Genomic DNA, 26,000 nt, shown 5'->3' with positions numbered 1-26,000 from the left:
AATCAAATCAGGCAGTCGCCTTATCTGACTTCTTTAAACAGAAGATTTAACTATACTACCATACCTACATCTACACACCTCCATGGCAGGAGGTGTGGTCATTATTATATGTTAAAGTCAATTATTTCAGACACTGCCTCTTGCTGCATAATCACTATAAATGACAGTCTCACATTGTTGCTAATATCAATCAACTCAGTCTCCAAACAATGAGCTGCTCAATAAAATGCCATCTAAATTATGCTTTCTCTGGTTTTTAGCTAACTATAATTGGCAGATTCCAGTATATAGCACATATATTTATATTGTTTTTTTTCTGAATTTTAGAGTGATAAAATTGAATATATATATATATGGCTACATAATCTTTCTGAATGTGTCAAATTAGCCACTCAAACTTGTTGGTGTAATTCATTATCTGTACTATTAACATTAATGTAATCAGTGTTCGTAAACCTGCATGTCACATTATTCAAATGAGACCACACTTTAAAACACAAACACAGCTGCTGTGCTGTCAAACTGACACAGGGGTCACACATTGCAGGCAAACACGACATAATTGAGAAACAGCAACAATATTTGGTAATGTAATGTCATAACATAAGTCGTCCTGGTGTGATATCATTTTATCTTATTTGTGGTGAGCGTAAAACATGCAGAAAAATAAATAAGTCCGCCAACAGTGTGACTGAAGTCCGTAGAGAGCATGACGACACGCAGAGGACAAAAAAAATTATCTGTCAGAAGTGGGATTCGAACCCACGCCTCCAGGGGAGACTGCGACCTGAACGCAGCGCCTTAGACCGCTCGGCCATCCTGACAGCTGTACATACAATCTTCCCCTAATCGTATAAGAAAATATAAACACACAAAAAAGATGAACGCACCATCAAGAGTACAAACTACGGTCAAGACAGCCTGTGTTTTAAAATAAAAAAGTCGGCCATACATTTTGAGTGCACCCGTATTCTGACCGTCATGATAAGTGCTTTGAAACGGCCAAGCGCGAGCTGTCAGGCAGAGACACACTTTAATCCCTCTTTTTTTTACATTCTGTCATTTTCTCACTTTACAAAGAAAAGTTTTCCATTGCAACAGTCTTACCAAAATGTAGTCTATGGACTATATTTGTTGTCAGCGACGTGAGGAATCCATATGATACAATTTAAACTTTCAAACTACGTCAGATTTAGCGAAGTTAGCGCGACGGCACACGTTGCTAGTTCCGGTTTTCAAAATAAGAGATTAAATATTTACCAAATAGCCTAAACATAGTATTTGAAAAAAAAACTTTTGATTGTATTCATAGATTTTAAAACATGTTAGGCGTGTTTCTTTGAGAAATTAATAGTCGAACTTACTGATGAAACTGTTTTTCCCCATAGTACTCAAGGAAGAAATGCGGTTTAATCCACAAAGGCTTATTCTTGACGTTAGATTACTCAAAGTCTACAGAGTAAAAGACGTTTGTAGCAGCAGTGTAGTCATACCCACCTCTTTTTCTGTCCCTTCACAGTATTAAATTCAAATTCAAATATTTTCAGTCATATTACCACAGAAATGTCTCCAGATTCTCTCCGAATTCCTTAATCCTTCCATTCCTGGAAGGATTCCTGCTCATTTTCATCTGACATCAGTGTGTTTACTTGGTCTTAAATTTCATTTAAGGTGGTATCAAAAAGGTCTTAAAAAATCTAAATTTAGCTTGGTTATATCTGTAGACACCCTTTATAGAGTATACCCACTTCTTCCTCAGTAACCTACCCTTCTATCTCGTAGCACACCTACCTTATCAACTACCACTACACCACTAGTTTATTGAACATGTAGTCCAAGTCCAGAAATCTTAGGTTCATGAACTACTTGTGGACGCAATGGGTCAATGGGTCAACAGAGTCAAACAAAATGGCTTTTTCTTTGGGAAAGACATTGTAATAATAAAAATCTATGCAGTAGGGATGCCCCACGTTTCACCAGGGATAAAGTGCGCCCGATGAATGAAATGCTGAGTTACTGCAGTGACTGGAGTTCAATTCTGTTCCACAGTATTTGCTGTATGTGTCTGCCCTCAACTGTCCTATCAAATAAATACAAGAGGGCCAAAAAAAACAAAACAAAAGAAAAAAAAACTACACAGTAAGACTAGTTTATATTGTATGTGGGTGTTGGCTTAGAAGTACCAAGTCCAGCAGCATAGGTGTATGAAACTACTTATGGAAGAAAATGGTTTTATCCAACATTAAGGTTAGACCAAAAAAAGCCCAGACATTTGTTTTTACAATACCTCACGCCTCAAAAAAGGAAGACATTTTGAGGTACAAATGTGGTACTTTTACTTTAGAAAATCTCTAATTTGATACAGTGAAAATGTCCAAATTAGTCTTGAACTGAAATGTATGAGTTCATGTCAGGAGTTGTTTATTTAATGATTATTCAGGCGACCCAAATTGAAACAATCAAGTAGCTTACCTCACATTTTAGTGTTTCTGCACGTTTGTTTTGTTTTTTACAGAGGGTCATAGATAACATGTTTTACACCTTCTGTGAAAACAATCCAATTAATCATATTTCCACAGACAATATACATTTTGTATTTGTGTTAACATCTTATTTTGAAAACCGGAAACAGTCACGCATATCCTCCGTACACTTTACGCAAACTTCGACGCTAAATTGTACAAACAAATGAATTGTATGTGGAGTACAATTAAGAATTCATAGTTTCTCCTCAGGTAAGTCTTTCATATTGCAACACTTGTCTTTAAAGTTGAGATAATACGAAAAGAAAGTTTCTAAATCTTCCTGCTCGCTCTGGGCCGTTTAAACACATTTACCGTAAAGGTCACAATACGAGCGCACTCCAAATATCTGCCTCGGACACAGTACTCACCTCTGCAGTGGCTTTTGACAAGTAGAAGAGCTGTTGGCTGCAGCTTTTCTCGTTGCCACCAGATGCTATCTCCCAAAACGACTTTAAATCAATAGAAGAATCCTCCAACATCTTCAAGCCCAAAGCCAGGGACTCAGTTTTCAAGTGTAATCCCTTTTGTTTTGTCACCATCCCTGCAGGATACGTGTCACTGTTGTGAATGGCAGGAGTCAAACCAAACTAACTTCCTGATTAAAAAATATCGCAAGCTTGTGATTGGTTTAAATGTCAAGCAGATCAATTTGCAGCTGCAGCTGAGCCAATAGTAACGTGTGCTAGCAGCCAATCAACTAAAGCATTTGTTGAGCCCCTAAAAAGTTGCTTGACGTTTTTTATGTACTTTTATTATTATTTATTTATTTATTTGCAAAGCTAGAGCAATATTTCGTGACATGTTCTGCATAAAAACAAGACAAATAGACTTTGAATTTAATTTATTAGAGTTTCATAAACTAAGACCTCTGTCTACTGTCATGTCACTCCTAACTTAATCTTCAGCTCTCTTTAGTTAGACTGCTCACAGCTGGAGCCAATTCAGAAGATGACTGCATCAAAATCTCTCAAATGTACACATGCCATTGCTCATGGTTGAAGAACAATATAATACTGTAGCCCACATATCTTAATGTTTAATTTATAGTCTATGTTTGAGAGGCACTCTTGCCTGTAGGATTATTAAACCACTACTAAGCAGAAATTGGTCAGTTTATAGATGGCGTAAGTTAGCCTATAAGGTCATGGGCTACTGTAATTAATGGGGTTTTATAGATTCTTAGTTCCTAACACCTTGGGAAAACTGCTCTGTGAAAGTGCACACTGTGTAATATTTTGCAGAAGCACAATTAACTAAACTACAGGGTCAAGTCTTGCAGTTAGTGCAGCGCGCTTTAAAGGAGCTGTGATCCTAGAGAATGTCTCAGTGTAAGTTTATTTGTGCTGCATTGCTGTGTTGCAGCTATTTTTGGGAGTGGAGACACAGTTGAAGCGTGCAGTGAGCCTAAACATGAAATGACTGTAGCCTGTATATGTTTGAATGTCTTATGTAATGTGGCTTATGACTAATGGTTATTGAGTTCAGTCTTTGTGTGCCCACCAGTAGGTCACAGTGGATACGTGACTGAAGCTGCTGTATTTGCTTATCAGAGCCCTCAGCTATCACTGCTCTTAAGTATTCCGCCATCTGTAATAAACATAGACCTCTCCAGCTCATATCCTGTTTTGAACCTGTCAACATGGTACTTTAGTTGAAGTGTCTGAGCTCTGGGGACATGTGTGTGAGTCATTTCCATGCGTCTCATTTTTGATGTTGAGTCTTTAAGGAAATGGGGCTGAGCATCCAGCAGGAAGGGATTCCTCTGAGCTCAGACATCAACAACATCCCGAATATTACACCCGTAACGTAAAGGTCGGAGGAATGGGGAGTGAGCGTGGAAATGATGCCAGAGTGACCCGCTGCCAAGGTCAGAAAGGAACGTTCTTACCCAGAAACTCTGAGTGTAAACAGCGCACATCAAGGCAGCGGAAATGCTGTGTGTCGTGACTGACGTACTTTTTTTCTCTGAATAAGCAGCTGGGATGGGGTTTGTTGTTCCTGTATGTAGGAACTTGCATCACCGATCACTCATCTTACATGACTCTCACACTTGCAGACTCTTCAGGCTCCTGGCTGACAGAGACTTAAAGTGTAATTCCAGAGGTGTGGGCAGGATGTCTTTGTGCGTAAAGCACTTGATTTTTCCCATACTGATAGGCAATGGCACCCCCAGAAATTTGTCATAGGGGTGGCCAAAACCAAAAGCCATAACTGAATTTAAAGAATTTGATGACGCTACTGCAGGCTACATGACCCAGGTTAACTAGTTTGACAAGATACCACTATCTAGCTGAAAAAATGAGAACACCACAGCCTCTTAAACCAATCTCACCCCTCAAAATCAAGGGGACCATACTCTTAACACGTCGATAGTAAATAAATAAATAGATAAATATGCAGTATTTCAATCAAAATGCAATATGAGATTAATAGCCATGTGTAACACAGATAAAAGTGATTACAATGCAGCAATGTCTCTGGTTTTTTTTGGCACTACCAGGCAGGAAACACAGCAATGTCTTGGTAAAACACAGCTGCATTTTTTGGCACTCTCCTGGCAGGAATGTGGTGACGTCTCTGTCAAAAACAACCACTTTTCATGGCACTATCTGCTGGAAAAAATGGGTCGCTACAAAACAAGAATGGATGGCAGAGGAGATGCCTGCACACTGAGAAAGCCACAAAAAGGTCCACAGGCTGAGATCAATGCAAAAATAGTAAATTTATTTAAGTGCACAAAAGAAAAGGTGCTCAAAGTGCAAAAAGTGATAAAGAGATTCGATACTATAGTTGTGTTTTTTTGTACATTAGTGTATTCTTATGTTATAGGACAGGTTATTGTGGTTTGGTAGTCAGGCTCCTCAGAGTTGCTCTCATCTAAATAGTGCCACCAGCTGATTGACTGATCAGCACACCTGGTAGGAATCTGTCTGTGTCTATATCTGTTTTGTGAATCAAGGAAAAATGGTGGTGGGTTGCTACAAAACAAAAGGTCCTGGCAAACAACCAATGTGTGACTATAAAATACCCATCTTTGGTGACTAAAAAGCCACTGGAAAAACAGCAACAGGTTGCTACGAAACACCCATATTTGGTGACTAAAAATCCACGGGAAACCATCAACAAGTGACTACAGAACACCTATGTTTTGTTCCTAAAAATGTCACTGGAAAACCAGTAACGGGCTGCTACAAAACAGCTATGTTTGGTCCCTAAAAAGCCACTGGAAAAACAGCACCGGATCGCTACAAAACACACATTTGATGCTGAAAAATCTGCTGGAAAACCAGCAACAAGTGACTACAAAACACCCATGCTTCATTCCTAAAAAGTTGCTGGAAAAACAGCAACCCGTCGCTACAAAACACCCACATTTGGTGACTAAAAATCCACTGGAAACCCAGCAACAAATAGCTACAAATCACCCGTGTTAGTTCCTAAAAAGTCACTGGAAAAATAGTGATAGGTCGCTACAAAACACCCACATTTGGTGACTAAAAATCCACTGGAAAACCAGCAGCAAATGGCTACAAAACACCCGTGTTAGTTCATAAAAAGTCATTGGAAAAATAGTGACAGGTCGCTACAAAACACCCACATCTGGTTACTAAAAATCTGCTAGAAAACCAGCAACAGGTGACTACAAAACAACCATGCTTGGTTCCTAAAAATATCGCTGGAAAACCAGCGACAGGCTGCTACAAAACAGCTGTTTGGTCCCTAAAAAGTTGCTGGAAAAATAGTGACGAGCCTCTACAAAACATCCATGTTTGGTTCCTTTAAAGCAAAAAGCAACACTGTAATTACTCGCTAAATCTCAGCTGGTTTTGTTATGACACACCATCCACCATAACCCCTCCTCCTGATGACAAAATCATCTCATATACTATGTCATTTTAGAAAAGTTTACATAAAACATCGGTATGAAGTGTGCAAATGTAACATATTTGTGGTTTGCTGAAACGTACAACTCCAACATATCTTTCTGGCGACTGGGCTATTTAAGATGTAAATCATTGTTAGTTGTTAAAAACAAATGTATTAAGTCAGTTCTTATGCAGACTGATCACAATCTAACTGTTAAATTGTCTCCACACAAATTTTATGAATCACTTTTTCTGAAATATGCAAAACTTAATGACTCTCAGAGTTTCTCACAAGCTGTCATCAGGCAGCCGGGTGCCTTGCTTTGTCTATCCTCCACAGTAGCTGTTAAAAGGGACTCTCTCACACCGCTGATCTTATAACATCACTCATCCAAATCATTAGTGCGTCTGCTTCTCAGGATGCACGCTGAGTAAACGCTGTTGGTGCAGGACGACAAGGCCAGAGCCACATAGGCAGTGCGAGGGCCCGCTAAAATGGAAAAGATGGGGAGTGACTCGAGATCAAAGACATGTCGCTCCTGCCCTTTTTAAAGAGCATTGTCCAAATTCACGTAACATTCGGGCATGGTATTAGCTCATGTTTTTCCAGAGCTATGAATTTACAAAGAGAAAGATGACCAATTTTGCCTTGCAAACATTGCAGGAATTAGCCATATCCTTTCCAGTTTAGCAGCCTGTTTCACCCCAGTCGTGTTTAAACAAAGATACCAGACAATGAAAACATGTAATATTCTAATTATCTCGATTAAAACATGAATCAAAAACACCCAATTCCTCCTCCAGTTATTCCCACAATACGGGATCACACGCGGAACAGATAAGGATGTTCTATCTCTTAAATGGAACAACCACATTGCAATTAGGAAGCACAATAGGAACATCCACCTCCACATTGAGGTGAAGAGTTACACCACCCCTGGGAGAATCTGCAGCAGTCAAAAACAAGGCAGATAGCGCTGCAGCACACACAGGCCAGTGCATGCCATGCTATTAGAGAGAGGGAGAGGGACCAATGCAGGCCAGGCGGTAAAAATAGGACATGCACTGCAATTTTGCATCATGTCTTTAGGAAATAAGAGTATTTTTATACGTCTTGACTTTTCAGTGTTTCTACTTTGATGAATAATACACAACTACAGAACTCTTATTAAAGTGGGGAGTTTACTGAAATGCACAGTTTTGGAAGACATTTCTCAATCCTTCTTTTTTTCTCCGCACATCCTGCAGCGGAGCACAAGCTTTGCCGCCTGTGCCGATTTGGTAATCAGGCCGCGCTTATGGGTAAATGGAAATCTAGCCTTCTCCTTCCCTGGGTTGGCAGCCATGTGCTGGCCTCCCTCTGTGCTTTTGCCGCTCGCCTGTATCTGCTTAGAACAGGTGCCGGATCCCGTTCAGCTGCAGCATTCACAGCACAGGTACGGGTGGGAGGCCCTTGGCTGCTCGCACAGTCCCCCAAGTTTTCCAGGGGTCCCCATCTGTGTCCCCGCGCATCCTCTGCCACATGGCACCTGTCCCTCGACGAGTCTGGTCCATTCTTCGTCCGGCGACGTACACGCCTGCCTGCCACCCCACACTCTGCCTGTTGTTGAGCCACAATGAGATGAAGAATAGCTGCACCCATAATCCCTTGCTGTGAGATGTGTGTGTGTGTGTTTTTTTCCCCTCCTTCTTCTCCCCTCCTTTGGCCAGATTTAGGGCCAAGTACAAATTGTAAACAGGTTATTATGCTGCTGTAACACACTCCAACTGGAAATGCACTCCGACAACATTTAGTGTTTACTGATGTAAGTGTGTCTTTATCCGTCGCGCGGAGTAGTTTAATTTGGTGTAAAGTTCACTGCATTTATTGTGATGACGATGTTGTAATGGGTTTGTTGTTGTCTGTTTGCAAGGCTTAACAGGAAGGACACTTGGAACGATAACTTTGCTTCATCGAATGTGATGTATGCAGCTGCATATATTATGTTTATGTAAGTGGAATAAGCCATCTGTCTTCATGCAGCGACAATACAACTCTAATTTAAACACCATGACACAAGTGTCTATATGTAGGTTTAAAGTGCATGTCAGTCTCAGCCTTGATAGGCCTTAGTCACGTACTTCAAATCAGCCACTTCCTCTTGACCTACAGTTAATACGCATATAACGTCATATAGCACAAATGTTCGACCTCCAAATGTGACGCGATTGGACGCTCCCTCCGCGGCTACACAATGGACGCTGGACCAACCAGACAGTCAGCCTCCTCCGTGCCTCCGGAGGACACAATATTTAAAGTGATCACTGCTCACCTCGTCCCCGGCAGATGGATAATACTTTACACAGCTGTGCAAGCCTCCGCGCCCCCCGAGTCCACACACACACCAAGAGCCCGTTACCTTGACAGTTGGTGTTGAGTTTAGACTGCCAAGTTGTTTGTTTGCCCAGGGAAGTGACATGACGACAGAGGAGGAAATAGGAAACATAACAGACTACCTGACGGACTCATTCCACAGGCTTGACCTGAGACTGGAACGGAGCCAGTCAGCAATCAGAGAGAAATAACAAGAGGAGGCTCTTTTGTTTGTTCAGCCTATATCCTTATAATGGCAAATATTGTAAATCTTGTTATCCTGCTGAAGATTCAACTAGTCAAATTAAGAGATCATGCACTTCCTTCGCACAAACTGCAGGGCTTTACAGGTAATCCCTGCAAGCGCGCGTGTGCGTGAAGTAAAGTTTATGTTTGCAACAACGTCACGCCAGTGTTTGTTGACATATTATTTTCCTCTTTGCTTTCTTGTTGATTTATTGCCGCTTAAACAGCAGCGATGGCTGTCTCAGGTTTTCGGCAGAAGCCTCTGAGTAAAGGTTATGCTGACAATGAGTCACCTCCTAGGGAGGAAAGGATTGAGGCCGACAAGCTGAGTGTTTTGCCCTCACTTCCCGAGAACTAAAAAGTCACAGGATCTGCAAATCTTGATAAAAAACTTGTGGGTATTTCGCAGAAATATGAAGTGCCATTGAAAGATAAGCGTTATCACTGACAGAAAATGTGACGTGGTAGTTTTCTCATTGGAAACCACTGTGTACTCATTGGTTTAGACCAGGGGTATTTCAGGCCAAGGACCCCTTAGCTGGAACGGAGACAAAGCGGGGCCCCCCTACTGCATATATTGTATAAAACTGAGTTGTATGTTGGCAGGCAGGGGGCCACTTTCACACAGATAAGTTGTTGGATAATGATTCATGTTAATTTGTATTTTCAGACATATTTGAATTTTTAAAAACCTTCAAAAACCAACAATAATGTCGCACCTCCCCTGAAGCAACACTTGGGACGCCCTGTTAAAGACCCAGGGTTTAGACACCAAATATTGTTAACTCATCACTCTAGAGGGTTGATCACATTATGAAAAAACCTACACACAGATAAATATAGTTTTAGTGGGGAATGCACATATATATTACAGTTTATTATAATGTGTAAGTGTGTGACATGTATTTGAATTTGATGCGTTCACTGTCCACTGCAAACTGAAACATTTATCTCCATCTTTGATTTTGACAAATTGAAATGTGGCTTTATAGTTTCAGAAAATTCTTCTACTCCACAAGCTGAATACTCTGTCGAAAAATAAACATTAGATAATCTGAAAACTGCACCGTTGCCATATTAAAAACAGAACTGAACAGATCTAGTCGTTGCCTAAATCTCTGCAGTGGTCACGTGATTTTCTGATTCATTTGGACATGAAACACTTAAAATATCAAAGCAGAGAAAACGCTGCTTTATTCTGCAGTTCATGCGTGTGCACCGGTCTGACCCTAATGTGACGACGCTTTGTTGACGCTTGAGTCTTTGTCCTTGTCCGTGTTCCATCGTCCTACCCTGAGGTGCTGGATGTGATTGTCGAGACATTGCAGGGCGTCTTTACCAAGGGAGTCTGCAGCAGCACCCTGAGCTGACCCTGACCAACGGTGCACCAAAGACTACTTTCTCACCCCTGTAATGCCTGGGGCACCACCCGACTGGCTCCCTGCATCCAAAATATGATCGCACTCAAATGGACCCTCCGCAGAGTTTTGCACCCCTGCAGGCGTAAAGGGTAATGATGTAACCCCGGAGAAATGAGCACAGCTGCAAACACCGGTGCTTGATAAATGTTGTCATTCTGGTCAGTTACTGTGTCAAAAGCGAGCAATCATGGTTGAGTATGGGTACAGAGAAAGGTCATTTTGGGTACATGTGTTCAGTTTCAGAGTAAGAAACATGCTCACTGCTGTTTGTGGTGCATCTGCGGTCAAGGTACGACAGGCCAGGTTGACAAAGCCTCTCCTGAAAAATGGTGGGTGAGTAAAGACGGGTAAGTGAGATGCTAATCAACGCGGCAGTGTTTCCTCCCGCTCGCTGAACAGCGGGTTCCCTTCTCTCTCTCTGGCTCTTTAATGCAGGGCCCAGCCAGGCCCAAACATCCTGACGGAGAGAGGCTTTTCCCTTATCAGTCAGGAAACACCGCTCCTCCGCCACATCCTCTTTACAAGAAGCACGACTCAACCGTTCCCAAAAAAATGCAGGAAGACCAGCCAGACTCCAGGATTTGTCAAAAGCCCCCTGAATTCCTTTTATCGAAAAAGAAAAATTCAAGAGAACAGAGAGGGTGAGAGGGGAGGAGTGGAGAGGAGGAGGAAAGGGGAGGTGGAGAGGAGGAGAGGAGGGGGGGTAAAAAAAAAAAAGAGAGAAAAATGAGGAGGGTGTAAAACAGTCAACGAAGCCCTGGGATTTATTTTTTTATTTATTCTACACAGATTACGAAAGGTCTGCATCAGCAAGATAGAACACGGGGGTGAGGGGGTGGGGGTTGGAAGTGGGGTCCGGAGTGCCTAAGAATGGCACCCAGAATAAGACTCCGGGAAAACAAAGGACGGTTGAGATGGAGGCGGGCGGCGACGGCTGTGCCTGTTTTACACTAATCCTCTGAACCGGGATGAAATGAAAGCGAGAGGAGACGGATGGAGAAGGATGATGTGATGGAGGGTGGAAAAAAGCACGCAGGGGAGTGGGTGTCAGAATGGGCCACTCGCAGCACACGAGCTCAGGATAGAAGAATATGAAGTGTGACATGTCAAAGATGGACAAATAGCATGAAAACCTGTAGTGTGACATAAGCAGTCCTACTTTATTTTAATGTGTGAGTGTTATTGTGTTAATTAGGTGCAATATGTATGAGTAGAAGTGTGTGTGTGTGTGTGTGTGTGTGTGTGTGTGCGCTCATTACCCAAGCAGCAACTGCATTAATATAAAAATTGAACTTTATTTTAAATTATTGTCTTTCACAAACCTAAATCAGCATACAGTTATAGTTACCATTATTATTTTCCATCGTAGAGGTTATGATTATATATTATTAAGTACTTGAGAAGAAGTATAAACGCCTTTTTTCTTCATTATACACCGCTTTTTGTTAAATTGCATAAGAAATGTCCAACTAAAACCTCATTCAATTACAACTACTGAGGTAAAGACTCCCAGACTAACGAGAGCCAGAACATATGATACAAACATTCGAAATGGGAAAAGCGTTCGATAATAGCGTTACAGTTTATGCGAAACATCAAAAGGACTTAAATTAGCTTCTAAGGAGCGTCTGTACATGCCGTGGCGGCAACAGTAACTGGTGACATTTACAAGTGGACAAGTCTTTTTACGATTGTTCTTCTGGTTTAGAAATTGCGTGACAGCTGGAGGTGGCATACTATAGTATTTTGTGTCTGCATCCCTGAGGTGTCCATCTCCCTTTTTTTTAATGTTCCTCCGTTTGCTCTTTGTTCTTTCCTCGGCTCCAGACAATCATATTGCTCAGTAGTCAGTTCAGGTTTTAACGGTGGGATGATGTTGCTCATGGATGCTGATAAGGGACTGGCACCCGAGTGCAACATCATCCCGAATATCTTCACCCATTTCAAACCCTGCAGTGTCTCTGATCAGCTGTAGCCGAGCTTACGAGATACCGTAGTTGTTGTAGTAGGCCGCCGTGGCGTCCGCGAGCACCGAAATGAGGCTGGTTTCTGTGGTGCTACTGGGACACGCAGTGGCAGAGGCGGTGGCGGCGGACGCCACCTGGATGTGTCCCGTAACTGTCATGCTGCTGCCCTGCTCGGGGTGGAACCCGGTCCCATTGGAGTTCAGGTACTGGTCAAACTCATTGCGGTCCACCTCACCCAGAAGCTCTGCCTGGCTCAGCTGGTCTAGAGTCTCCAGGTGACCCTGTGTCTCTGGTGGCGGGGACAGCTGACCCAGGTGGCCCTGGTGGAGCCCGTGGTGAATCTGGGGGAAAGATGAGGTACTGTAGTAGGACAGCGGAGGGCCGGGTATCAGTCCACCACCAGTTTGGGACATGTGAGAGATGTGACCTATGTGGGCGCCCCCACAGTGGATTTGGGTCTGAGCATAGTCAGTGTGGTAAGGGGGCGGACTGCCCATGTGTGTCTGATTCTGGTGGTGCTCATCTGGGCAGGAGGAAGAGCAGGACACGGAGGAGCTGTTACCAGACGTGGAATAATAAGAAGGGGGTACATGCTCGTGGTCCATGGCATCTAAGGGGGACATCTCGGGGGGAGTGGGCAGGCCGTAGGGGTAGGTGTCGAAGCTGCTGTTGGAGCCGGCTGGGTCTCTGAAGCTTCGGACGCTGGGCAGAGCGGGGCTGGGGCTGGAGAAGCCGCTCCTGATGCCATTGGGGCTGCCCTCGTCTTTGTCGTGGGGGTGGCACAGGGCTCGCTGCTCGGGCAGGGCGTTCTGATCAGGCGCCAGCCCGCTCAGGAGGAAGCCGGGGTCCACCCGCTTGCAGATGCGCTTCAGCTGTTTCTTCCGGCGAGGCCGATACTTATAGTTGGGGTAGTCCTGCATGTGCTGCACCCGGAGCCTCTCTGCTTCCTCTACATAGGGCCTCTTATCAGGGGGAGTCAGGGCCTTCCAGGATTTGCCTGTGAGAAGAAAATACACATATATATATTTATATTTTTATTTAGTGTAGCTAAAAATCCTGAATAGGCTTTAACAGATTGCAATAATTATTTTTTTAATTTAATGTTAAGTAAAATGTCAGAATATATTTTCTCACACAATTTCTATAACTTGTAAAATTTCCATTAATTTGTTTTCATTTTTAAAGTTTTAGGCTCACACTCCTTTACTGGATCATAAAGATATTAAATTCCTGTAAATAATGGTGAGCTTACATCATGTTTTCTAAAATTAAACAAGGGTTAAATATCACTATAAAACAGACACAACAAAAATGATAAAATAAATCTTCCTTTATAACAACAACACATAATTGTCATTTACTTCTCAGGTGCTTCACATAAAAAAAATCAAAGGGAAAATCTCCTAAAACTCCCACCCCATATTCAGCTTCCTTTCAAGTTCCTAATCAGTTTAAAAGGACTTTCCCTTAGTGGTGAATTCCCTTTTTTAAGCTAAACACAAGTCCCAATTTAAACTTAATTTGTGTGAGCATATTTTACATGTATGGCTGCTCTGGAATCGGCTTTAAGATGATTTCCGATGTGCGGCAGTGCCAGATTTTGAGCTTAACATAAAGCACTAATCCAAGAAGCCGAAATCCAACGCAAAATTAAACATTTATGTCCTTTTCTGTTCCCATAGTCTGAAAGAATTTTAGGGGTTTACAGAGACAGAGACATTTAAATTTGGAGGATTTTGCCGACGCGCTTTTTACTGCGATGCTCCTGAAATTACGCATTTAATTAACTTGGTCTAATTTAAAACCAGCTGCTGTTAAACACATTTGTTTGTCTTCTTTAACATTCCTAAAAGTGTTTTAAATATGTATCTTCCTTTACGGGTGTTGGAAACAACTTAAAAACTTTTGTAAAACAGCCGAGGCCCGATGGGAATTATAAAAGTGTGGAAAAAAATTATCAGAAAAAATAAAGACAGTAATAATAATGATGATAAATGTAATTAAAAACAACTTAAAATAACAGAAGTTTAAATAACTTTATCTCACCCAACATCTTGCTGAGCTCGGCATTGTGCAGGTCTGGATTCTGGACCGCCAGCCGCTTGCGCTCGTCTTTGGCCCACACCATGAACGCGTTCATGGGTCGCCTGATCCGCGGCTCCGGCGCCTTGTCCACGGGGGTCCTGTGCGGGCCGTGTCCGTCGGGCACGTCCCCATCTCCTGGAGGACACTCGAAGGACTCCGGCCACGACGAGTACGCGCTGATGAGGGCTGCCATCTGCGCGCTCTCACCTCTCCAAACTTCAGACGCGCTTCTGACAAGTTGTGTTCTGTGTGTGTGTGTGTGTGTGTGTGGAGGTACACTTAGTCAGAAAGCTATCTCTTTTTAAAAATCCAGCGGTGTTTGACACACTGACTAGATCACTGGTGCTACAGAGCTGCAGTCAGATGTCAGTACAGGTTTGGGGAGAAACCACAGATGTGCTCAGGCAGCGGCTCCTCCTTGTGAGTTATGATTCAGTCTTTCCTGGTGGATGGGGGGAGCGCTTTATATTTGAGGAGCAGGTTCCAGGAGAAGCCCCGGAGGACTTTCGGCTCCTCCTTGATTGCAAGTTGAGCTCCGTGAAAGGGAAGAGAGAGGGAGAGAGAGCAGCATTTCAACACTACTAACTACTTAAACTGGCCTCACAAACAAAACAACACTTTGCACTGACAGATAACGACCAAAATAAACGCACAATGCTCAAAATAAATCACTGTGAGTGACTTTATGTTGTGCATATGTGTAGATTTTTAAGTTTAAAGTCACATGCGAGCAAAGTATGTCACACTGGGGACACAAAGACACAATTAGCAGCCATTAGAGAAAACCTGTTTCTAATTCTACATGTGTAGTACTATCGTGCTGTGATGACTAAGAGATTTGGCAACTTGAGGATTTTTTTCTTGTCAACCAGGAAACCCTCACCTGACAAACATATCTAACCTGTTCTGCAGTAACATTACACAGCAAACTGCACTAGTGAAGTTTCCAGATTTCCACTGAACTCCTCAGCATGCCTGGGTGTCACGCAAAAAAATCTTCATCACTTTTTAAAAACATGATAATGCACCCTACAGAAATTCTCTACATAATTCTTGTTAAAAATCTAAATGCAGAAGCCTTTGATTACATCCGCTCAGAGGCGGGCAAAAGGTGCTCTTTTTTTGGGTGCACATCAACATGGAACCTCTGAACACATCTGTGGGTGACAGAGGAGATAACACCCACTGAACGCACACTACAAACAAATCAGTTTCCTTCTGTGGCCAGAGGCGGGTGCATATCAAATCCAGGAGTTCCTGTTGACAGGATACTCTTGGGCTGCGGCCATGGAGTAGCTCACACTCTCACACACAAAGGCACACACACACACCGGTCGAACACAGCTACTGATCACAGGTCAGATAGTATCTCGGTTTGGGATATTTAAAGGGGTGGGAGAGATATTCTGGGTTTTTACTCTTCTTCAACTTCCTTCCTCCAGAGTGAACCCACATGCAACATGGATCTGAAGCTGTAATACACATCTTTAGGTTGGTCGTGCCTTCCCGACCATCAAACTGAAGTGTCAGCTAGCTGTGTGTGACACTTGCCCCCCTCAACACCCCACAGGAACAGGATACGGCACCTGAAGCCACAGATAGTGCGTGGAGCAGGCACATCAGTGATATATAGAGCCGCGTTTGCTGCTCTGACACGTGAAGACTGTGCCAATAAAAGTCACAACATTACAAGCTGACGGAGGCACAGGAGTGAGTGAGGGTGCACATACAGTACAGTGAGGCAGCAGACTGGCAACGCGTGAGACTAAAGTTTCACGTCGTATTTGCAAGTTGGACTGCAGCACATGAGAGCTCCGAGTTGGGGGTTTTCTGAAATGACTAATAGCTCTATGTGTTAACCGCTGTGTGGGTGGGAGCCGTATCAGCCTGCTGTTGTTCACCCTCTCAGTGTGAAAGACATGTGGCTACTGGAGACTTGAGGAGGGGGTTCGTCTCTGTGCATGTGCTGTGTGAGGACATTTCACTATGGTAACATAATTCAAGCATTCAAATCAGTTTGTGAATGACTTCCAGTGTTGAGGAATGTTAGGCTAAACTTTTCTAGTATTATTTCTCTCATACATAACCTGCTGTTATGTATTCCGATGGGCATGTCGTCGATACTAATACCAATGAAATTCCACGATTCTCGAAACCCAATTTGATACCACGGTAAAAAACAAAAACAAAACACTGACTCCCATGTACTTAAATTTTATTCATCCCTGATGATCTGCCGAATTTAAAGTACTAGCCCATGTGGGTGTCTGAGATTTTGTGGGTGAGAAAGCATGCACTAAAATACAGTACAACCTGCAGTAGATCAACATATCTCTCCTCCATTATTGTTGATGTTCAACACTTGTACAGTACAGGCCAAAAGTTTGGACACACCTTCTCATTCAATGCGTTTTCTTTATTTTCATGACTATTTACATTGTAGATTCTCACTGAAGGCATCAAAACTATGAATGAACACATGTGGAGTTATGTACTTAACAAAAAAAGGTGAAATAACTGAAAACATGTTTTATATTCTAGTTTCTTCAAAATAGCCACCCTTTGTTCTGATTACTGCTTTGCACACTCTTGGCATTCTCTCCATGAGCTTCAAGAGGTAGTCACCTGAAATGGTTTCCACTTCACAGGTGTGCCTTATCAGGGTTAATTAGTGGAATTTCTTGCTTTATCAATGGGGTTGGGACCCTCAGTTGTGTTGTGCAGAAGTCAGGTTAATACACAGCCGACAGCCCTATTGGACAACTGTTAAAATTCATATTATGGCAAGAACCAATCAGCTAACTAAAGAAAAACGAGTGGCCATCATTACTTTAAGAAATGAAGGTCAGTCAGTCCGGAAAATTGCAAAAACTTTAAATGTGTCCCCAAGTGGAGTCGCACAAACCATCAAGTGCTACAACGAAACTGGCACACATGAGGACCGACCCAGGAAAGGAAGACCAAGAGTCACCTCTGCTTCTGAGGATAAGTTCATCCGAGTCACCAGCCTCAGAAATCGCAAGTTAACAGCAGCTCAGATCAGAGACCAGATGAATGCCACACAGAGTTCTAGCAGCAGACCCATCTCTAGAACAACTGTTAAGAGGAGACTGCGTGAATCAGGCCTTCATGGTCAAATAGCTGCTAGGAAACCACTGCTAAGGAGAGGCAACAAGCAGAAGAGATTTGTTTGGGCCAAGAAACACATGGAATGGACATTAGACCAGTGGAAATCTGTGCTTTGGTCTGATGAGTCCAAATTTGAGATCTTTGGTTCCAACCGCCGTGTCTTTGTGAGACGCAGAAAAGGTGAACGGATGGATTCCACATGCCTGGTTCCCACTGTGAAGCATGGAGGAGGAGGTGTGATGGTGTGGGGGTGTTTTGCTGGTGACACTGTTGGGGATTTATTCAAAATTGAAGGCACACTGAACCAGCATGGCTACCACAGCATCCTGCAGCGACATGCCATCCCATCCGGTTTGCGTTTAGTTGGACCATCATTTATTTTTCAACAGGACAATGACCCCAAACACACCTCCAGGCTGTGTAAGGGCTATTTGACCAAGAAGGAGAGTGATGGAGTGCTGCGGCAGATGACCTGGCCTCCACAGTCACCGGACCTGAACACAATCGAGATGGTTTGGGGTGAGCTGGACCGCAGAGTGAAGGCAAAGGGGCCAACAAGTGCTAAACACCTCTGGGAACTCCTTCAAGACTGTTGGAAAACCATTTCAGGTGACTACCTCTTGAAACTCATGGAGAGAATGCCAAGAGTGTGCAAAGCAGTAATCAGAGCAAAGGGTGGCTATTTTGAAGAAACTAGAATATAAAACATGTTTTCAGTTATTTCACCTTTTTTTGTTAAGTACATAACTCCACGTGTTCATTCATAGTTTTGATGCCTTCAGTGAGAATCTACAATGTAAATAGTCATGAAAATAAAGAAAACGCATTGAATGAGAAGGTGTGTCCAAACTTTTGGCCTGTACTGTACATCTAAGATGTGTAAAGCCCGGTATACACTGTTTGATTCTGGGCTGTCCCAGATAAAGATGACCAACGTGAAAGAAATGTGGCCACATTGTTGATCGTGGCTCTAAAACCACACAGTGACACCTTGATCCACTTACGTATGTGACTGGTGTCCGTAGATGTGTAGTCTCGCTCACCAGAACTTTCTCAAGAAAAGTCTGGCTGGGCCGACTCTCACTTTAAGATTGGAGAAAAAAACGCCCGGCTTTTTTTATTTCTTTCACAATCGTTCTGGGCGGTGCCACAGCAACGGTGCGCTTGCAAAAATATTGCCGGGGGGAAACAGGTTTTGGTGTAACACGCCCACAAAAATATCGCCTACAGGACGCGAACCATGGCAGAAAAATGGCTACATCCCTGCAAGATCAAACACTGCAAAAGTTAGTAAAGGAGGTGTTGAAAACTGCTACACAACCAGAGGTGGTAGAGTGGGACTTCAGCGGGTGGCTCGTTCTACCCAACGAGAGGCTGATCTTTGCAGCAAACTTCCGCCCGCTCAGACTAGTAGATGTGTAAATATACGGATGATGCCTCTAGTGTCCAACGCAAGGAAGTGCATTTCTTTACAGATGGATAGAAACCTGATAGAAACTACCTGGAGCTGTGGGGAGAGACTATTTTGTCAATTTTTTGCCATCCAGTGGTTTGGAATATGGGCTTGGTACATACTGGGACAAAAACAGGACCTGCCAGGTACGTAGCATGATTTGTGAAATAGCTAATTAAAGAGACGTACCTAAGCTAACACAATATCATTCAGTCTCTCCGAAATCCACTGAAGTTACATTTTTTAACGTACTTGAGGCAAATTCCGGACCGAAATACTACAGAGGGGAGGAGTTTCGCAGGCTCATCAGATATCATGGAGATTCCCATTGAAATGAATGGACTTCTAGTTACCATGTCTCCGTACACATACGTAAGTGGAAACGAGGCGTGAGAGAGGTTCAAGGATGGCCGTTGTCACGTTCTTGCCATCAAAGACAGCCCGAGATAAAATTTTGAGTGTCAGAAATTTGGGATGACCATTTCACGGTGTGACTGCTCTTACCACCGGTCTTCTAACCAAACAATAGAAATGCAGCATGAAATGATGCACTGGCGCTAAACCCAAACAAAACAGAGAGATAGCAGCTTTCCATGGAGGCAAAATGCTTGAAAAAGAAATGTTCGGGATTCCAGACGAGTAAAACCTTGTGGAGTTGTGGCAGCAGAGGCCTTGCCTGCATGATGTGTCCTCCAGCTCTTACCACGATCACGTAAAGAAGGACGAAGCATGGAGGGAAGTAGCAATGGAGTTGCAGCTGCCAGATGAGCAACCTAGCAACTGGCAAGCACACACACACACACACACTGCAGTATGTAGTGCCCACAAAACTTTAGGTTCTGCAATAATGCAACCCTCTATGTTGTGCTTCACAGTTGGAGAAGTAATAACTCTATGGGAAGCTATTCCATTGTACGTTGTAGCCTGCGATTCAGTAGGCCCCGTCACCGTACAGTCATAAGATCAGGGCCGTGCCTGACCAATTTGGAACCCTAGGCAAGATATTTGCCCCCCCCCCCCACTTGTCACCATCTTCCACTTTTTTAAGATATTTTTTGGGGCATTTTTTTGCCTTTAATCGATAGGACAGTGAAGCGTGAAGGGGGGAGAGCGAGAGGGAGAGACACGCAGCAAAGGGCCACAGGCCAGACCCGAACACGGGCCGCTGTAGCAACAGCCCCGCACACGGGGCACCCGCTCCGCCACCAAGCCACCGACGCCCCCCACATGTTCTTTTTCATGCATTTAACAGCAGACTATTTTGGCGTTTTAACTACACCATCAGGTTAGGGAGAATTGAATCCTTGGTATCACAGCACGAGAGAAACCAGAGTACCATCATGTTTTCAGAATTTTGGCGTTGAATCGGTTACAAAATATCGGTTCGGTTCTCGTGACATCCTTAAATTCCAGTGTATAATTTCTTTCTTTTTTTTAAAGATATTTTTTGGGCCATTTTGCCTTTAATGGACAGGACAGGTAAGTGTGGAGGGGAGAGAGAGAGAGGGGATGACATGCAGCGAAGGGCCACAGGCTGGATTCGAGCCCAGGCCGCTGCGGCAACAGCCTCGTACATGGGGCGCCTGCTCTACCACTAAGCCACCGACGCCCCCAGTGTATAATTTCTAATGTAATTTTCAAAATAAAAGTGAGCAGCATTGTGTGCAAATGTCAGTATATGGCTGTGGTTGAACAAATCACTGACTTATTAAAAGAAAAAGAAAATTGCTTTAAGTGACATTTACCACATCAGCTGGAGAGCAATTGTTTGTTTGCAGCAAGGCATTTTTAAAGGTGCGGGATTTGCCTAACGAACAATGTATAGACATACAAAAATAATCCCTCTCAATCATCTCTTCTGACCCACTAAGTGTGTGGTGGTCTATTCATCTGCAAAGACTCTGCGCCCTGCCTGTATTTTCTTCTCACTTTGCTATATGCGGGGCGTTTATAGGTATGTAGCTCCTAGCCGATGACAGTGCAAGTGAGGTCGGGACTTTATAAAAAAAGTAGCATTTGGGTCGTCGCATGCATCCAAGAGGAAGTTACAGAAATGGCGGACAAACACGAGAGTGAATCTGCAGTTGGCTTTCACTTTTGCGGGCAAGCACTGAAGGAGAGGATGGGGATGAAGAGTGATGTGGCAACACATTCTCACCATGACACCCAAGGATGCCTCTGGTGTCATGGTGTCAATTTACTCTCTACATGAGTTGTCTTTTCAAAACAAACAAACCAAACCAAGGGACCAAGTGTTGGTATTTGGAGAGTTGGGAATGAGACAGGGTTTGATGCAAAGTTGATCTGTTTTCTGTTGGGACAGGTAGGTGCCAGCGATTAGCTTAGCTAGCTATCTTAAGTATCGTCTTTTTCATCACAAAAATGTCCAACAAAAGTAGCTTGCAGTGTACGAACAAGTAGTGCAGGGAGGAGGGGCCAAGTTTGAATGTTGTGTTCACAAAACAACAACAACCTGCAGAATATACATTTAATGTAAAAAACTAAATCTAGCAGCTTCCTCTTAACTTTAATTTAGCACAGATAAAGGTTCAGTTTCTGCAGCATTTACTTGTCTAATTTTATTTTAAACTTGTAATTAATCTATCTTCTATATGGACTGAATGTCATGACTCTACATGACATGAGAACATGGAAAGAAGAAAAAAACCCTGCACACCTGAGATGCCTACAATAACAGACTATCTTTACATCTTATGTCGACAAATGAACCAGTTCTTTGTTGCAACAGAAAAACCTAAAATTGTAACGAGGAATGCTGTGTTGTTTTGACGGGTAAACGTGAAAAGCCGTTTCCTTTTTCCTCCTTTGACTCACCCCACCCACTCTCACTGCCGAACAAGACCGGTCTGTTGGGACTTCGTCTGTCAAGTCAAAGAAAAGATTTCATGACGTCATCACTCGTATTTTGAAGTGGAAAGGGTGAGTGTTGTTAAAGCCGTCTATGCCTGGAGATACGTATCTGTGTATGTTTGGAGATTACCTTTACAGCTTATGCCTGATGTAAACCCACTTCTCCTCACTGCCCTCTCTCCTGTTTTCTCTTTATAAATTCACCTGCATTTCACTCCACAACAAAAACACGCATGCATGGCTATTCAGATTTATTTAAAAAATGATTTCATCCTGTGAAAGCACCATGTGTTTTCTTCCAGCTCATGGATGTGTCAGACTGATGTTTTACAGATTTCAAGCAAAACATCAAACTGCATCAGTTCATATTTTTCAGTCACATAACATCAAAGTAGTTTGTACAAATTTAAATAGAATTACTGAAGGAGATACTCATCATCTGAAGGATTTAACAAAGATGGTTGAAGGAAGATTCAGTAAGACACGTCAGCAGTCTCTAATCATTTTTGAAATTTGATGTAAAACTCCTTTTTATAAAAATTATGTCAACTCATGATGTCCGAATTGATAAATTTTATAAATCGTGGGGACAGTCACATATAGAGAAATAGCTGTACCTTATAGATTAAAGAAACAGTTTGACATTTTGGGAAACATTATTTGCTTCGACCCCAGAGCTAGATGAGCGGATCACAACTGCTCTCAGGTATGTCTGTTAAATACGAAGCTACAGCCAGCAGCTCGTTAGCTTAGCTCAGCATGTAGACTGTTGTCTTTGTCTGTTACACAAGTACAAAAACTTTTTATGGAGTTAGACACCATTTCTTAGACAACTTCTTTCCCTCCAACGATTCCAAGTGGTACTGTTGGTGCCCCTGTCACACAGACAAAATGGCGGGTCATTTATTACTGTTCGTGTCATTTTTACTATTGCCTTTTTTGGATAGTAAAGTTGAAGCACCTTCAGCCTACAACCGACATGATATGCTTGGAATCGGCACTACATGCAGTCACCTTTTGTTAGATACGAGCGGAGATTGTCAGACCACCTTGATCAGTTTGGGCTATAATCCCAGGAAGACATCGGCGGTGGCGGAGACAGGGTAAGCAGAAGTGGTAGAAATGAGTGGGGCTACAAGCTTAGACAAAGGCTAGACTGCACAAACTACCACTCCTGACCATTCTCCTCGCAAATGTACAATCCCGTTCCAAAAGATGGACGAGCTAAAACTGAGGCTAACATGGCAGCTGCACATGGAAGAAGTTTTCCTTGTAGGCTTTCACTCGGAAAGCCCAAACCATTTTCTTAACCTTAGTCAAGAAATCCATTTCTGGTCAAAAGCCATCTACGAAAACTTCTCCCAACTGTGGCTGAGGCACAAAGATCTGCTACATCCTGCTTCTCAACGAGACATGACAGACATAACTGTGTGGACGTTGTATTTTCGTTATCGTTATCCGTAAATGGAGCCTTCATTCTGGGGATACAGTACCTGGTGGTAGACAGAATTTCATAGTGAAATCGAGGCTTATAGGGACTCAATCTAAACAGTGATGGTGTTATTAATATCATTATATTGTGCAACGAATATCTAATTCATAGTGATAAGTTAGAGCAAAAAAAGTCGTCTATTTCCACTTTAACTCCATGTTTAAATAAATCTAATGGGTATTTCCCAAAATGTCTGTCTCTTAACTTGAGGTATTTTACCAAGTGCTTCAGCAAAGTTCGACAGTACAAGTTAGTGGTTCGTGTTTGTCATTAACAGACTGTATCTATACAAGAACATTTGACATGAAGGCAGTTAATCTACACATGTGCCCTCGTGATGGTGTTTATGACAACAGGACAACATGAGTCCACTCTACTCTTGATGTTTCTTTTTCTTGTCCTTTTTGGATTTCTTCTCCACCACCTCCTCGACAACCTCCTCTCGGTGCTTCTTCTTCTTTTTCTGAACAACCTCAGATTCTACAGTCTGATCCTCGGTTGGCTCGTGTCCATTTACTAGCTCAGTTTCCTCATCGTGTTTTTTACTCTTCTTCTTCTTCTTCTTGGACGGAGGCAGCTCCTCGCAGTTCTGCTCCACACCAGAGGTGGAGCTACAGTCCTCACTTGCAGCCCCCTCGCTTTCTACCATTTTCCTCTTCTTCTTCTTTTTCTCTGGACGCTCCTGTGGTTGGTCCTCGTCTTCCACTATTACAATAGGAGCGGGGGTGCTGTTCTCCTCGACCACTTCTAGATCATCCTCTGACTTTTTGCTCTTCTTCTTCTTCTTCTTTTTCTTTTTGGGCTCTTCTGAGTCGTCGTCGTTGTTGATGATGACGATGGGACTGGGCTGCTCAGACGGACCTGATGTCTCGCTGGTCTCCTCTGAGGGTGCTGCACTCTGGGCCTGCCCGCGATCCTTCTTCAGCTGAGCCATCCGCTGTGCAAAGTACTCCTGCATCGTGAGAGTGCTCTTAACTGTTTTGGTGATGGACTCTGTGTCCAGCTCAAAGGCAGCACGAGCAAAACTCTCCTCTTTCTCCCCCTGAGAATCGCTGCTGTTGCTCTCCTAAACCAAAAACACAAACAAGAGAACAGTCAGCATTTAAAGCAGCATTTAGAGAATCTACACAGAAATAGACAAACACACACAATGGTGGACAGAGGAGCTTAAGTGACCGTCAATCATCATGCGGAGATTAACCAGATTTTAGTGAGTGAAAGAGCCCAAAATAGGATGTTGAGGCAACAATAGGTGTTAAAGGATCATCTTAAAATAAGCATCGCGGACCTAATTGTCACACATGATATATATATCATCATCTTCTTACAACACAATGTAGAGCCACACATCCTGCTGGGTGTCCTTGCTCTTTAACAGCATAAACATCTCTCTGTCCAACAACATTTATTTAATAAATAAACCAAACGTGTAGACAGCGTCAAAATGAGTTCACATGGGGCCACTGCACCAAATGACAACAATGACATTAAATATAAAGAACACCGCTTCTGGAAATCATTTAACATGGTTTGAAAATATTTGTTTAATTCAAAATAATTCAGTGATTAAAAGTTGCAACTGTGGCTTAAAGCAGCCTTTTACATCTGACAGTCACATCAAGTACTCAGACATGGTTATACTAAGCTGAGTAAATCTCCTTTATCCATCTCCTTTAACATAAATGGTAAATTTAATTAGAAAATCAACACTGACAACAGTTTATACCTTAATCAGGGTTGGAAATTAGCACCAGCCACCAGCCAAATGCTGATAAAATACGCAACTAGCTACTAGATTTGCTTCACTCACCAGCCAAAAACACAATGGCAATCTATTGAGTGGCTGGGAGATTTTTTAATTCAGTAACCATGGTGGCAGGGGGGACAAAAAAAGTTAATTTCCAACCCTGACTTTAATCCTTCAGTGATTTTAGGGAAACCATCACATGATCACATGTTTAAATGTACAATAATAACACAATAACTTTGCAGTGATAATTCTGAAGATTTCAGTTGTTGAAACTGTCAGAGGTGTTGATTTAATTCAAAGGTCAGGGTTTTTTCTATTCTTAGAAATCCCTTTTTCTGGCTTTCTGCCTGTATTAGACAGTGACATTGTACATACAGGCAGGAAATGAAGAGAGCAAGAGAGGCTATGACGTGTGAAAAACCGCGTGGGAAACCAGGACACTGTTCAATTCTCAAAACCTCTTGCCGTTGTCAAGCAAATATCTCAAATATATATCATTAAAATATCAAATAACACTTTTCATCTGGGCTAATGCAGGTTTCTGGTGTTTGGCCTATGTCATCTTGATTCTGAAACGTGTGTGTGTGTGTGTGTGTGTGTGTGTGTGTGTGTGTCTTTAAAGAAGTAAGGCAACATCAGATTCAGACATTTTTGTCAGAGTCCAACCTATTTTAGGATCAAAGCAGAAGCTGCTCGGAGCAAAAATAAGGCTTCTACTGATTCCAGAGAGGCAGTGTGGAGGTGATCCCTTTGATAAAAGACGCACTGAAAATAGTTGTTAGTAAGTAGGAAAGACCAGAACTTATTTATTTGTTTCGGTTAAACTGGGGAAGTGTTGTCAT

At 42.8% G+C, this 26,000-nt stretch overlaps 3 protein-coding genes and 1 non-coding gene across 5 annotated transcripts in view; 1 reads left to right on the top strand and 3 right to left on the bottom strand.

Moving 5' to 3' along the window:
• The window catches only part of rps12 (ribosomal protein S12), a 434,687-nt gene that overhangs the window by 132,391 nt on the left and 276,296 nt on the right, over positions 1 to 26,000 (top strand). The window contains exon 1 of one of the 2 annotated variants that reach the window (XM_049589201.1): positions 22,943 to 22,956. The exons of the other annotated variant lie outside the window; for it this stretch is intronic. The gene's annotated coding sequence lies outside the window, so the exon portion shown is untranslated. Of the gene's footprint in view, positions 1 to 22,942; positions 22,957 to 26,000 lie in introns of those variants that run through there. 2 annotated transcript variants of the gene reach the window in all.
• trnal-cag (transfer RNA leucine (anticodon CAG)) lies at positions 742 to 824 on the bottom strand. Its single transcript has one exon. It is a non-coding gene; the product is annotated as a tRNA-Leu (tRNA).
• Positions 11,687 to 14,923, bottom strand: sox7 (SRY-box transcription factor 7). Its single transcript, XM_049589182.1, has 2 exons — positions 14,425 to 14,923; positions 11,687 to 13,375 (listed from the first exon to the last, which is right to left on the bottom strand). The coding sequence occupies exons 1-2, from the start codon at positions 14,654 to 14,656 to the stop codon at positions 12,393 to 12,395; spliced, it is 1,215 nt and encodes a 404-aa protein (XP_049445139.1). The 5' UTR covers positions 14,657 to 14,923; the 3' UTR covers positions 11,687 to 12,392.
• pinx1 (PIN2 (TERF1) interacting telomerase inhibitor 1) overlaps positions 22,153 to 26,000 on the bottom strand; it is a 32,067-nt gene continuing 28,219 nt past the window's right edge. The window contains exon 7 of the mRNA XM_049589189.1: positions 22,153 to 24,474. Coding sequence (XP_049445146.1) covers positions 23,782 to 24,474 — 693 coding nt within the window. The 3' untranslated portion in view covers positions 22,153 to 23,781. The remainder of the gene's footprint in view (positions 24,475 to 26,000) is intronic.

The sequence above is a fragment of the Epinephelus fuscoguttatus genome, linkage group LG11 (genome assembly GCF_011397635.1).
Source record: "Epinephelus fuscoguttatus linkage group LG11, E.fuscoguttatus.final_Chr_v1".
NCBI classification, from domain to species: domain Eukaryota; kingdom Metazoa; phylum Chordata; class Actinopteri; order Perciformes; family Serranidae; genus Epinephelus; species Epinephelus fuscoguttatus.
This window is presented reverse-complemented; position numbering and strand designations above follow the sequence as displayed.